This window comes from Camelus bactrianus, chromosome 1, assembly GCF_048773025.1.
Source record: "Camelus bactrianus isolate YW-2024 breed Bactrian camel chromosome 1, ASM4877302v1, whole genome shotgun sequence".
NCBI lineage: Eukaryota > Metazoa > Chordata > Mammalia > Artiodactyla > Camelidae > Camelus > Camelus bactrianus.
In genome coordinates, this window is record NC_133539.1 from 59,795,823 (window position 1) to 59,809,699 (window position 13,877).

The following is a 13,877-nucleotide window of genomic DNA, read 5'->3' on the forward strand; positions in this document are numbered from 1 at the left end:
TTCTTGGTCATTGTCCTGTGATGAGAGGGTGAGAAACCTTGGCAGACTCTGCAGAGAACAGCCAGGCATTGTGTTGTTTCATTGGTTTGGCTCCCTGCATATGGGGACAGAGTTTACGGAGGAGTGGATTGGCTTAGGGAATACTACCTACACTCCTGGATGGGCTCCCCAGATCCCCCAGAACTGGCTTCATCTGGAGTGGACCAGAAGGGCCTGCAATGGGCCAGAATAGTGGGAAGCAGAAAGTACAGCCAACTCTCAACTATCTACAAATGGGGGAGGAGGGGGAGGAGCAGTGGTCCAGATATCTAAAACAACAGATGATCTAAAAGTCCTTTATTTTTGGTTTTGAAATGCATCACATAATTTCTTTTTACAGCAGATTTTCCTTCCTACGAATGTGTGGCTTATATTATTAAAATAAGCTGACATTTCCCAAGCCCACATATGGTGATGAGAGAGCAGTTGACTTAAAAGTGTTTTAAGTGGAGAAAACACTTTTTAGGACTAGTAGACCCTGTGTACATACATACACATCGTATGTGTGCCCACATGCACGCACGTGTCCGCATACACTCACACGCCAGATTGTGATTGTTTAGACTCTGAGGCGGCTTCAGTGTATGGATATACTGCCCATGTGGTAGTACTCTCAGGCAGCCAGTCCCCATTTCCCTACTGCCGTACGTCTCCACAGGCAGTATCGGGGTGTGACTTTCACAAAGACCTCCATAGGAAGAGCTGCCATTTCCTGTGCTGACTTATGCAACCCCAGGCCCCCATCTCCAGTTTTCTCTGACACAGACTGTTCAGCCTTCACCAGTTCCCAGGCATCTAATCCCCCTTGGCCCGGGCTTTGAGTTCAGTGTAGGATTGGGACCCAGATCTAAAGCTGGGGAGTTAAGAGAGCATGAGCATGGGACAGCTATATGGCCCAGGGGCCCAGGAAGGGGTCCAAATGCCAGGAGTGTCCTTGGGAGACTGTCTTCTCAGAAGCACAGGAACACAGCTGGCTCACGAGCTGCTGTAGAATCTGTGACTGTCTCCCTGTCTTTAAGAAGATGCCTTGGCCTTCTGTGTTAATAAGTTGTCATTGTAAATCATCACGAGCTCAACAGGACCCACCAAAGTGAAGGCAACAAACTCCTCCTCCATACCCAGGAGTTGAGGGTCCAGCATGAGGACAATCCCAAAGGATAATCTCCTCTAAAGAAAGTAGCCCACCCCATTTTCTTGAGCAAAAGAAACACAAGTCAGACAAGTGTATTATCAGTTCTGTTTTTTTAATCAGCCAGCTATAAGCCACCCGCCATCCTGTTTCAGCATGCAGAAAAACTATTTGAATACTCTGAACTCCGGGATTATTGGAGAGGACCCAGGCAGCAGGATAGAAGCCTAGGTTCTAAGCAGGACATACTTCTTCCTGCTGCCAATTACAGACCCATTCCTAGTAAAAATAAATAAAGAATTGTTCCACCTGCACCGTGGGCCAGAGGAGTTATGGACAAGGAGTCATTTTGTGTCCAGTTATCAACATAGTGATTATGTATTTGCTAAGTGCAGGAGGTGACGTCACTGAAAATCACATGGGGCTGCTTCCTTTAGTGGGATAATTTTAGACAAATCCCTGCTAGAAAGTGCTAAGGCTCTGCTCTGCCAGCCCAGCTGGAAATGCTTGTGTGCTCTAAACCCACAGTGGTTCCCCCCACCCCCACCCCTGTTGTTTTTCTCTTCTTCCTGCAGGGATGGAGTGGAGGATGTTGACAGCCAGGGGGATGGAAGCAGCCAGCCAGACACCATCTCCATTGCCTCTAGGACCTCTCAGAACACAGTGGACAGTGACAAGGTAGGACAGTGCCCCAACCTTCCTCCCCGCAAGACTTCTTGTTGGCTTAACCGCCCCTGGAGAGTTACCCCCCGAGGAGTTTCTCTCACGGTGGAGCCTGACCTCAGGAGCCAGGGGTCTCTCTGTGCTGGCCAAAGGGAAAGAGCAGGGCTGGAGGAGGTATATCATGGTATGGAGATCTTGTCTGAGGGGACAGAAGACTGAGGCAGCCGGCCAGACCTCTCACGTTGTGACAGTTGAGCAGAATCGGTGCAGGTGAAGAGTGAGTCTGGGTCTCCTCTCTCCTGAGATGCCGCACCGGGGCTGCTCTGTCTTCTGGGAGGCTAGAACTCAGGGAGCGAAGTCTGAGATAGTTTCCTGAGACTTTAGTGGCTGTGATTGGCTCATCTCAAAGTTAGACCAAAAGCAGTGATGTGGGAAATGGCCGCAGAGATGCTGATTGGAAGGGGCTGCCTATCTGAAGGGGTCCCGTGGAAATGATGCCTCCCTCTGGCCGGAGAATTGTGGCTCCATTTCCAAGGGGGAAAGGACCTGGAAGTGGTGTTTGAAGCAGTGTAGAGGGGTGTAGTAGTCTCGTGAGAAAACCTGGTCACTTGCTCTCTTACATTTTGGAGCAAGTAAGCAAAAGTTAGGAGCTCTGATGGGTCGAAAGAAAGGAAACTAGCCAAGACTCAGTGTATTTGCTCAAGCAAGGGGAGGGCTCCAGCGGTCTGAATGTGCAGCAGGGGCAGCGGAAGATTCTGTCTCCGACCCTAATCTCATTTGCTTCCCTCAGGGTTGGAAGAGTATGAGGTGACCTTTGGCTGCATCCTAATGATTTCATTAATAAAAGTGGATTTTCAAAGACGATTTAGCCCTAGTTTATCTAGACCTAGTATTTGGGCATTAGTCCTTCAGCCCCAGGCAACAGGCTGTATCCTTGCTTCATTTTAGTTTTCTAAATTATGGGCATTATTAAAAAATAAACTGTATTCATTAGGATTTTTCCTCATTTTTTTTTCTTACTGGGGAAAAAAAAAGACCTTGTCCCCAAACCTCCTAAGATCACGGTGCTAAATCACATTCTAGACTAGGATGCTCAAGGTAATTCATTCTGTCTGACCTGCTGCCTTCAAGTTTCTAAGCCATTTTCGACTGACTATCCAAGTGGATGGAAAATTAGTTTTTTTCCACTTGTAAAAACATACAAGGAAAACTATTTCTGTACTTTCCTTCTTTTTGGATCTGTTGTTTAGAAAAATAACCTAGAGTACCCTATGAACGGAAGTGTTTCTTTTTAAACGGTCGGTGGTTAGTGAAGTGCAGTGTCTCCCATGTTCAGACATAGCCTGTTAGTTCTGTGCTCGGGGGGTTCATCCCTTCCAGCTGCTTCTCCGTCTTTGCCACCGCCCTGACTTAGACAGACAGCTCTGCGAGGGACAGTTGTCTTAGGAAGCCCTCAGCTCCAGCCATTCCTCGTCTTCTGACAAGGGGAGGGAGGCCAGGGTAGAACGCCTCTAACAGCAGGCATTTCATTGTTAAGGAGGAACCCTGGTCCTTATGCATTATTCTACAAGTAAGGAAACTGACGCCCAGAAAGACTGAGTGACTTGCCCAAGAAAATTCTAATAGTGGAAAAAACAGGAGCTAGAACCCAGGTCTTCCTGATTCACTGTCATGTTTTTCCCTCGCTCTAAAAGTCAGAGTGTGGAGCTCCCGATGCTAAGACGGACTCAGCTGGCCAGTCCTTCTGCAGGGTCCACACAAACATCGGTTACGTATTCGTGAAAAAGCACCCACCATGTGGTGAGCTCTGTGCTGGGTACTGTAGAGAGATGTGGGCTCTCTGTTGAGTGTAAATCCTCATTTGTGTGATTTTCGTTTCATGTGTGTCTCCATAGCCAGACTCTTAACGCCCTGATGAGGGCACAGGTTGTGTCTGTCTGTTTCATTGGTGTACCTTTGGCACATAGCACACACAGGTGCTCTGGAATACTGTGGAATGAGTGAACTGACCTCAGGGAACTCCAGCATTAAGAGGAAGTGGTCTGAAAGCAGCCAAACATACAAACATGGTATTTTTAAACATGCTAAAAAAGCCTGGAAATTCCCTTTCCCCTATGCAGAAAGCTTCGGTCAGCTGGAGAGCCTGGCCTGCTGGGAACATTGACCCCCAACTATCTTCTCAGGACTTGGGAAACATGGGCAGCAGGTTGGGAGATGAGGAGAGATTCTGTGTTCCGACACGAAAGCTGGAAAATCGCTTAGAAATCGTCAGATAAAGGGAGGGCCTGTCTATGACCCTGCGCTGTAATGAGATCAGGACAGCCGTGTGTGCCCCTGACCTGCACGCTCCTTCATCAGAGAAACCATTCATTGGTATCTTTGAATCCATAGATGTTACCAACAGTGTTAGATTTCCCTCTAACTACACTGGAAGACCAGGAAACTGGGTCTCTGTTGGTTTCCAAGTGGTCAGGTGAACAGACTCTGAAGAAGAGAAAAAGAAAGTGGATGGATTCAGGTAGGCTGAACCATATTCAACAGAAGGGCAGACAGGGTGGCTGTGGGGAGGGGATGGGGCAGGGACATCTCACAGGGGTCTGGGGCATTTTAACAGTGAGTTTCTAGAAAGGGCCTCAGTCTTCTTCTAATCCAGAGGAGTGAGAAGAGTGGCCCTGCTGGGCTGGGTAGATGAGGAAACTGTAACCATTAAAGGGCCATGACAATGGCCTTGAGGAGCTGTGGGGCCCCAAGGCACCTCTGCAATCACCTGGGATGTTCTTTGTGTGCTGTGGTGGGATGGAAGGAGGTGGGTCTAAATTCCAGCTCTGGTATTCACTGTCTGTGTCATGTGGCATGAGTTCCTGCACCTTAACTTCCCTCTCTGTACAATGAAGGTCATATCCATCTCACTGAGTCACTGGGAAGATCAAGTAAAATGTATTTACCTGGTACCTGTTAGACATTAACTAAAGGTTAATTCCCACCCTTATTAGAGGGGAAATGGAAATTTAGATAGTATAAATAAGAGTGCACAACTATTTAGAAGACTGGGGATCTTTGGAAGTTCTTGAGTAGAGTTCTGCCCTCTAGGTTCAGGGTTCATTAATTTTCAGTGGATTTTTCTATGTTAGACCTAAGGGGATGTGGCTTCCATTTATTGGTCTGTAGATTGAACAACGTTACTTCTCTTTCCATTTGTTAGCCCTTCAACTCTAAGGAATGGGTATTTGTTGTTAGCATTGGCTCATGGCTTATTTTATTATCTAATGGGGTTATGATCCACTCCTGTCAGCTTTCATTCTGGTCCTCAAATTGTATCACCTTTGGCCCGTGGTAAGTAACCTCTAAGGCTTTAGATAATTGAAGACGGCGGTCTTGTCTTTTAATTTTCTTTGTTTAGAAGTCCTCAGTTTCTCCAGCTATTCTGTGTATTAGTATATTTTCATATCCTGGTTGCTGTCCTCTGGTTTACTCTAGTGTGTAATGATCTATATGAAATGGGGCATCCAGAATGTCGTATGGTACTGCAGGAGTGACCCAACCAATGCAAATTCAGGTCCTTGTTCTAGAGCTACCGTGCCTGCTCCCCTCCCTAAGATGGTACACCTTATGTAGTAGTGCACAGTGCTGGCTCGTAACAGCTCCTTGCCTGTTTTCATGGACGATCCTTAGCTGGGTAGGTGTTTTAGTAACCTGGCTGTCAGACTACTTTTTATCTATTAGATTTTCTCTTGTTTAGGTCCAGCCTAATATTCCACCATGTTTTGAATATAAATTATTATTCTGTCCAGTATGTAAGCTCCAATTCCCAGGATTATTAGCTAAATATACCTTCTGTGGCTTCATCCAAATTCTTCTTGCTAAAAAGACAAGATTGAGGACAGAAGACCAATGCTTGGCCCCTTCTCACTTCTCATCCAGGTTTTGAAACTTGGAACCCTCCTCGTCTGACTCTTCTTTCTAGGAAAGGGAAGTCCGCCACTTTTCTCTATAACAGAGGAGCTAAGGTTGCTTGTTTTAAATTTTTCCGTGATGAAGAATCAGACTAATATTCTTAATTCTGCACTAAACATTGATGAAGCCAACATGGGTGCCTCAGCAAATGGCATGAGTGGTTTTCCCCAGAGTTGCTTTTGTTCACCTCTCAAATGGGTCTGCATAATTAGGTTCTACCTTACACCTGTCCCATGTAAAGGTGTCACTTCCCTGAGGGCAAATGGACATGCTTACTTTGTTCCATAGAGATCTGGGTCTGAGCCCCTTCCTACTCTGTCCCGAATATGCTCATGCTACTCTGGGCATTCCTCTCTTTTGCTCCTCCATGTATTAAGTGATGGAGCTTTGCAACCACACTTCAAAGAAATCCAGAATTATAGAATTCTAGTCAAGCAAGGCTGAGTAACGAGGTGGCAGTAAAGAAGTGTCTTGTTGTTGAACATGAATTATTCTGCTGAATAATTACCAGCTAGTGGTACAGGAGCAGCCATCTGGGCATTGACAGTCCCTACGCATGGATTTGCCATTGAGTCTAGGCATGCTAGAGACACTCAATAAACGCTTACTGAATTGAACATTACAAACCCCTCCAGCAGGGTGCTCTCCATTCAAAATACACTATGACTTTCTAGACATGTCCAGGCAGGCTGGAGGCAGGGGACTGAAGTGAAATTGAGTTGCGAGTGCTATTCTATGCAAAAACTGTAAGGGAAAGCACACTGTGGAAACATCCCAGGGCTGATTTGAATGCGGGGTTTCAAAAACAAGCAGATCTGATCTAAGATACAAGCTAGGCTGATAATGGCAATGTGCTGATTGTAACAGGGAAATGCCTGGAGAAGCCTGGAGATTCAGGATCTAACTGTATAGTTTTTAAACTCTGAACTATCAAGTCAATATAATGGGTCATGACCAAAATTTTGTTTTACCATTTGGGAAGAAACGCTTGGTTTAGAGATGGTGAAGACCCACCTAAAGGGAAGGTCAAAAGGTTCGTACAAGGTCACTCACTGCAGTAACATGATGCCTATAACAAGGGGCAAGGCAGCCTGGCTGCAGAAGCCTTCTGGGAATAGATTGCCATTGAGCCTCACCTGGTTTCTCAGAACCTAGTAATCCTGACACATGCACTCTGGGAGCACAAAGCAGGTCACCGGCTGCAAGGGCTATAGTCAGAGCGGGTCCAGCTGCTGCACAATGCATTGGTGAGGGCACAGCCCACACACTGCTACTTTGGTGGGGATCCAGCCCCTGCACTAGTATGTTAGTGAGGGCATAGCCCCTGCATTGGCCTATTCCATCTCTCTTCACTCATATTCTGTGTTAAGGGCCAGCTTACTCCACAGCAGGTGCTGCTCTCTGTGCTGAGAGTACAGGAATGAATGAAGCAAGGCCCTGCCATTCTGTGGCTTACTTTCTTATAGAGATTAAAGGTAAATAAAAAGAAAGAGAAAGGATGGCATCCCTGGTCTTCTGCTAATAGCACCAGAAATAAAAGACGACTCCTAGGTTTTTCTTGTAAGAAAAAGTAGGCTAATCCTGCAACTGGAAGAACGTGAATTAGATGTAAGAAATTAATTCCCTTGTCGGGATTAGGGTTAATAGGGGGGCAGAGGACCAGTGGGGAAAAGTAGAATCTCTTCATTTAAATGGGCTCATAAATAGAAAAACCCTCCAGAGAGTAGGGTTGGAGATAGGGCTTCTTTTGGGAGGAAGGAGAGCATCCTGGGTCCAATCCCCTAAAAGCAGAATCTGTGACTGAGGTTCCTGTGTGTGTGATTTATTGGGGGTGTGCCTGCAGGAAAAGGGGCAGGGCCCGGTGTAGAAGGAGCTAAGGCAAATACACACGTGGTTTCAGCTGGAGTCTCAGTCTGATCCCTCCTGGGGCTGGCGCAGGCGTTGCACCCAGCATTTGCCCCGCCTTGAGGCGAGGGGGCTAGCCTTTTCTGTCATCTGTGAGCTGTTAGCAGCCACCATGCACAAGAGCCCTGGTGGGAAAGAGGATCTGAGGGGTGCAAAGGCGTCCCCTGTAGGGAGGGAGGAGGTGGGTTTGGGAATCAGGCATGGATTCAGTCCCTGGTTGTTTACCAGCTGCAGGACCTTGAGTAGGTCATTTAATTATTTCATGCCTCAGCCTCCTAGTCTGTCCAGTGAAGGCAATGATTTCTGCTCCCCGGGTTTTGAAGGATTAGGCAAGATCCTGTATGAAAGAGTATGTGGAGTAGAGGAGACAGGCGGTGGGTAGGTTGCTGTCCAGGTGACTGCAGGCCATTCCCATGCGAGAAAATGGACAACATGCTCCCTGGAGTTTTAAGGGCCCACAGATCACTGGGTACTGTCACTGAGGATAAAACCAAACATCTGGAAATGTGGAGTCTTAACAGTGTCAGGACTAATAAAAATCCTCACCCAGGGTATTTTTCACTCAACAAATTCTTAAAAACCATCAAGGTGGTCCACCCACAGTTGAGTCTCCAGAACAAGGTGACCGCGTGTTGCATTCAGCTGGGGTGCCTGAGCAGGTGAACCTCCCGCTGGAGATCCAGCCCATTAAAGGCACTGTGTTAAAAGCTGGGTGGAAGTGTGACAGGTCTCCAGGAGGGAGTCCTGAGCACTTGTGTCACTCTGCCCGTTGTCTCAGGGCCCTAAAATACTTCTTTAGAGGAAGAGGTTTATGTTGCCGCCCATCTAGTAACAGGATACTTTCTAACCCTTAATAAATACCTATAAAGAGCGTATAATTGTACTCCTTGTTCCCGGGGTTTGGAGCGGATATATCTGATACCTCAACTTGGACTTCATAAACTGTTATCCCGAGACTCAGTCTCACCTTACCCACACCTGGTGGTAGAGTGGGTTAGATTTGTTGTCTGAACCCTAGGTAGAGGCATTATGATTTTGTCAAGGACTTGGTAGTCACCCCAAAGTAGGGAAAATGGCACTTTAAGTTTTAAGTTCAAATTGTGATTTTTTTTTTCATTTTCTGAATAATCCAAGTCCAGGACCGGGTCTGAAAATAACCATTTTTCCTAGTGTTACTTTGTTACACTGATCTGTGGTGGGCGGGGTGGAGGGAGTGGTGGCAGCAGTGAGCAGTGAAAAGCAGAGGATTCCCGGATCCTTGGGACACAAAGCTCCTGTCGAGGCTGCTCTGTCACCTCCCCAGAAGCCCAACTCCATCCTCTCCTGAGCAGCGTTCCGCACAGGACAAACATGTTGGCTTTTCAGAACAAATCTTTAAAGTGCAAGAAGTTGAGGTCGCAGGTTTTCCTCTAAATGAAAAGTTGCTCAAATAAATGACTGGCTTCCAGCCTTGCATACAACCCAACAGTAGGAAAGACACTTTGCTGAAAAATATGACTGAGGTTCACAGGGCAAAATCTCTCACAACAGCATTGTTTTACTTAATACTTGACTTATACTCACTCCAGAGCTTGAAATCCTCCCTCCGGAGACCCACCTTTAAAGTTACCAATCATCTGAAAAAGCAAATAAGCTTCATAAAGCATAGCAGCTGGTGAGCAGCTTGCTGCACGCAGGCAGAGCGCGGGACACTGCGCCTGCACAAAATCTCTTTGTTTCTGGTGGCAGCGTTGTGCAAGTATCTGTTCCAGAGATAAGGAATTTGCAAAAGGTGACTTGCCAGGAGATTAGATCTCTGTGTGATAACTGCAGGGTGGCCGGAGGCCAGATTTAACTCGGGGTGAGTTTGGAATTTGGAAACACAGAAGCTCAGGGAAGAACAGAACCTGAGAGATCCTCTAGCCCTCTGCCTTCTTCCTGTTTAAAGGAAACAGGGACTGTGTTCGGCATCACAGAGCCAGTTCATGGCAGACCTAAGGCTCAAACCCAAGTCACTCTCCTGCCTGTTAAATTGGATTTAAAACAAAATACTTTTGTAGTAACCCCAATAGTTCAACTTCTAGAACTTTGTAGCAAAAAGCAAACACTCTTGTTCCTGGCTTCTTCTCCAGCTGCCTCTACACCACCCTGCACCGGCCCCAGCAAATCCCAACAACCCAAAGTAAGTCACAGAGTGGTTCTGTAGGCCAGTCCGCTGTCTCTGGGGCTGGCGTGTGGCAAAAGGGAAAGAGAACTTCTTGACTGTTAATGCCTATCACAGACTCTTTGATACCAAGTACTTGTGACTCATCTGGTGGCCTTGGCGGGAGTGTGATTCTGTCCCAGACAGTCTTCAACCCTTTCAAGGCAAATTCCCGGTTGGGTTCTGAAAGCTTGGCAGTGAGCACCGGTAGCAAGGCTGATCCCTGCCTCCAAGCTGCCTGGGAACAGTGAGTCTCCAGAATCAGCTCAGCCCTGCCACAACCCAGCACAAATTTCAGTTCTACTTTTAAAAATTTGGGTGGAAGGAGAAAGCAAATTTGAGATTAAACCAAGATGTTAAAGTGGATTAGCTGGCGACAGTCCAAGGCAAACAAGACCCAAGTGAGTACACTGCCTGCTGGGGAGAAGGGGCACGAGACAAGACGGACGGACGGACAGCTGGGGAGATGGCATGGGGGGGGGGCAAGCATGGAGACTGTAGGCAGAGAAGCGGCAGCTCTCAGGGCGAGGGTTTTACTTGGTATTCTGCACAGACCTCTTGGCATATCACTTACTCTTTTCTCCTTCTGTGTAAACTGAAAAGTTATTTTAGTGCAGAACAGGCTGACTGAGTCTGCCTTATTAAAGCTAATGGTAAGGGGAAATGGGCTGTGGGAACTATTATTTAAAAGTTGTGCTCCTCAGTGACTAGAAGTGCCACCAGGAGTTAGGGTATCTGGAGGTAAGCTTTGCTGGCGGAGGTGAAAATTAACTCTTAGAAGTTTCAAGCAGAAGTGTTACTGGAAATGAACGTCTAGCACCCAAGCAGTAAGACCAGAGCCGGTGGGGCTGGTGAAGGTGAATTTGAAGTGGTGGCCCTGCTTTCCCTGGGACTGCCTTCACCCATGCAGCTGTGCTGTAAAATGTGACGTATATTTTCTGTGGCCATAACAGGAGTCTTGGGAAAAGCCTGTCTGACAGACAAGTGGATAAATATTACCCTATTTCTTGATCTTGACCTTAGATTGAAAATGCTCGTTTGGGCTTTACCTGCCAGGAAGCTTAGTGTCACGTCCTCACTGCCAATGGCCGCTGCCCACCTGTCTGCTGTGACCAGTGTAGTTGGTAGCCACGTGACGGGGATGGGTAGACCTAAGGATTTGTGGCATTGGGGTGAGACGATGTGATCCTGTTGCCAGAAAGCAGGACCTTGTCAAGAGAAATGAGTTTGCATGTCCTCCGGGGCCGCCTCCCACTAGAAGCAACAGTGAGGATGTGATTTTTGGCTGAGAGTCTCTCCCCAGGGCACCAAGTAGCAAACGTCCACCAAGTAGAGCAGCCTGCCTCTCCCCTGATAGTTTTTCCTATCCACTCCCTAGTTTTAACCAGACCCTTCCCTCTGCTAATCAGTCTTTCCATTCATCTGCCACCATGCAGGTCTGGTCCTAGCTGTGTTTCAGAGCTGTCAGTCAGTTTCCAGCCTCCCCAGGTGTGAGGGCTTAGGGCTGAGTCTTCCAAGTTCAGAATGTTCATCTACTGTCATTATTATTATTATTATTATTATTAGTAGTAGTAGTAGTAGTAGTAGTAGTAGTAGTAGTAGTAGTAATAGTAGTAGTAGTAGTAGTGCTGTAATTGGTTCTGTTTGAAATTGCTGATTGCAGAGAGATGTATATACACTAATTAGAAGTTCAGGAGTTACCGCTCTAATCTGCGTGGCCCCTGCGACGCTGGCTCTGGGATGCTCACTGGATGCTCCCATATGCATTGCTCTCTGCACTATCTGCAAGGGCTTATACTCCTCTCGAACTTTATGATGTACTGAAGAGAAAAAACAAACAGGCTGTATCTTTCTGTTCATCTTCTGTCTCCTGCTAGCTGGTCCTGTCTCCCTTCAGCTGCAGGAACGGGGTTTAAAAATTGTTTCACTTACTCTTTGCTGTTACTCACTTACACATGGACAATAGTCTGACTTAGTGAGCACTAGAGGATATTAAAAATTCATTATCTTTTCTTTTCCTTGTGATTTTGATGTATGTTACCTTTTATCTCGTTGATTAATCTATCAGCCCTTCATTGAGCCCCTATGTGTGGCAGACACTATTTAAACACAGAGGATATGGCAGTGAGCAAATAGACAAAGTGCCTCTGTGACCTGCTTAGACCTTTCTCTTTTGTGCTGATGTGAACCTAAATATGCTCAATTTTGAGGGCTTTAGAATGCACTGGAACTTGCTTCTGGTGGTTTTTTTTTTTTTTTTTTTTTTCGGATGTCTCTACTTGCAGTTACAGAAATGTCCAAAAAAACAGAAGTAAGTTTTTATTTTAAAAGAACACAGCAATTCTTTTAAAAAAGATCATTTGAGATATCTTGAAGGTAGTCCCCCAGTTTTTAATTTCCTGATTCATGACCACTTCAAACCAGAAGTTTGATTTCCCACCGCTGTCACCTTTGGGCTATAGTTGCAGTCAGCAGATTTCCTGATTAGGGAAAGTTACCTTCATTGCAGGTAGACATTCTAGACAAAGAGAAAGATTAGGAAGTATCTACATAGCCCCCAAGTATTTTAAAATTATTTCTGTCTCATAAAACAGGAATATCAAAAGAAAATTGTTCTTTTTTTAAAAAGGGAAAACTGTTATAATAATAAAAGGGATGAGGAGTGGAGAATAGTTTGTTAGAAGGGGTTCCTTCAAATTGTAGAACCTGAAATCTGTAATACAGAGTCTAACTCTTCTCAGCTGCCCCACAACCTCCCAAAACAGGAATGGTCACAATTTTTATGCCTGTTTACACACAGGCTATTAAGAATCTTTATTGTGATCATGAGAAATTTATTGAAAACTCCTCAAAGAGATGATTTTTAGGATATGTTCTCTAACATTAAATTTAAGACAGTACTTCTAAGAGGGGCATATAAAATCCCAACCACTAGATTGGTTGTGTTATTTAGAGGGTAACTAAGGAGGCCCTACCACTAACACCTGATCAAGCAGAAAACTCTGTTAATGGAGAAGAATGAAATTAGCTAGAGGCAAAATGGAAAATTATTTCAAATATATCAGTACACTGAATTCATTCTTTTATTTGACAGAATTATATTGAGTGTCCACTGATGACAAGATACCATGGAGATTCAAGACACATAAGAACAACCTCTGTCTTTGTCCCAGAGTCTTCTGAGTTCACACCCCCAACTATCTTATATGTGATACCAAATAGGGCGGCTATAGACATATTACATGTGTTTATAGAAGGAGACAGTTGTACTTAGCACTTCCTTTATGCCAGTTGCTGTGCTAGGCATCAGAAAAACAACAAAGATCAATGGTTTAGATACATACACAATAAGCTACATTTTATAACAGAAGTATGCCCGCTTTGAACAACAAACTTAGCCTGGGAACCAGAGAAGACATTTACACCAGAAGTGAAACTTGAGCTTGGCCTTGAAATTCATCTTCCTATTTCTCCTCCTTTGTATCAGTGTTGATCCCAAAATAATTATTCTAATCATGGACAGTCTGTAAAAGAGCAGTGCTACTGATACATCTGTATCCTACTGATATATCTGTATCAAAAGAATTATTTTGTTTTGATGGAGAATTAGACTTTTTTTTCAATGGACTGTTAGCTCTGACGGGAACTAGTCAAAAGTTCCCTTAGAATTTTTACCTAAACTTTCCTATGCTTTCTCATAATAATCTAATTAAACATGTTTTCCCTTAAGCACATGCATTTAAGATTTTTTAAATGAACTTTTGAAGCAATAATACATACACATGGTTCAAAATGTAGGTATTCTTCTAGAGATATTATTTAATATAAAAACTCATACTTATTCTTTTTTAAAATGTTTGAACAATTGGTAGCAAAAATATTATTTTATGCTGTTTTCCATGTAACAAACCTGGGTGATTTCATAGCAGGACGTGTAGAGCTACATCATCCTTTTGATGGCTGCACAGTATTCCATTACTCATAGTACCATAATTTATTTAACTA

General features: G+C 45.1%; 1 protein-coding gene across 15 annotated transcripts in view; it reads left to right on the top strand.

Moving 5' to 3' along the window:
* The window catches only part of KALRN (kalirin RhoGEF kinase), a 616,794-nt gene that overhangs the window by 416,464 nt on the left and 186,453 nt on the right, over positions 1-13,877 (top strand). For all 15 annotated transcript variants that reach the window (XM_074364800.1, XM_074364803.1, XM_074364805.1 and 12 more), the window contains exon 33: positions 1,744-1,846. In XM_074364800.1, the coding sequence (XP_074220901.1) occupies positions 1,744-1,846 (103 nt within the window). The remainder of the gene's footprint in view (positions 1-1,743; positions 1,847-13,877) is intronic.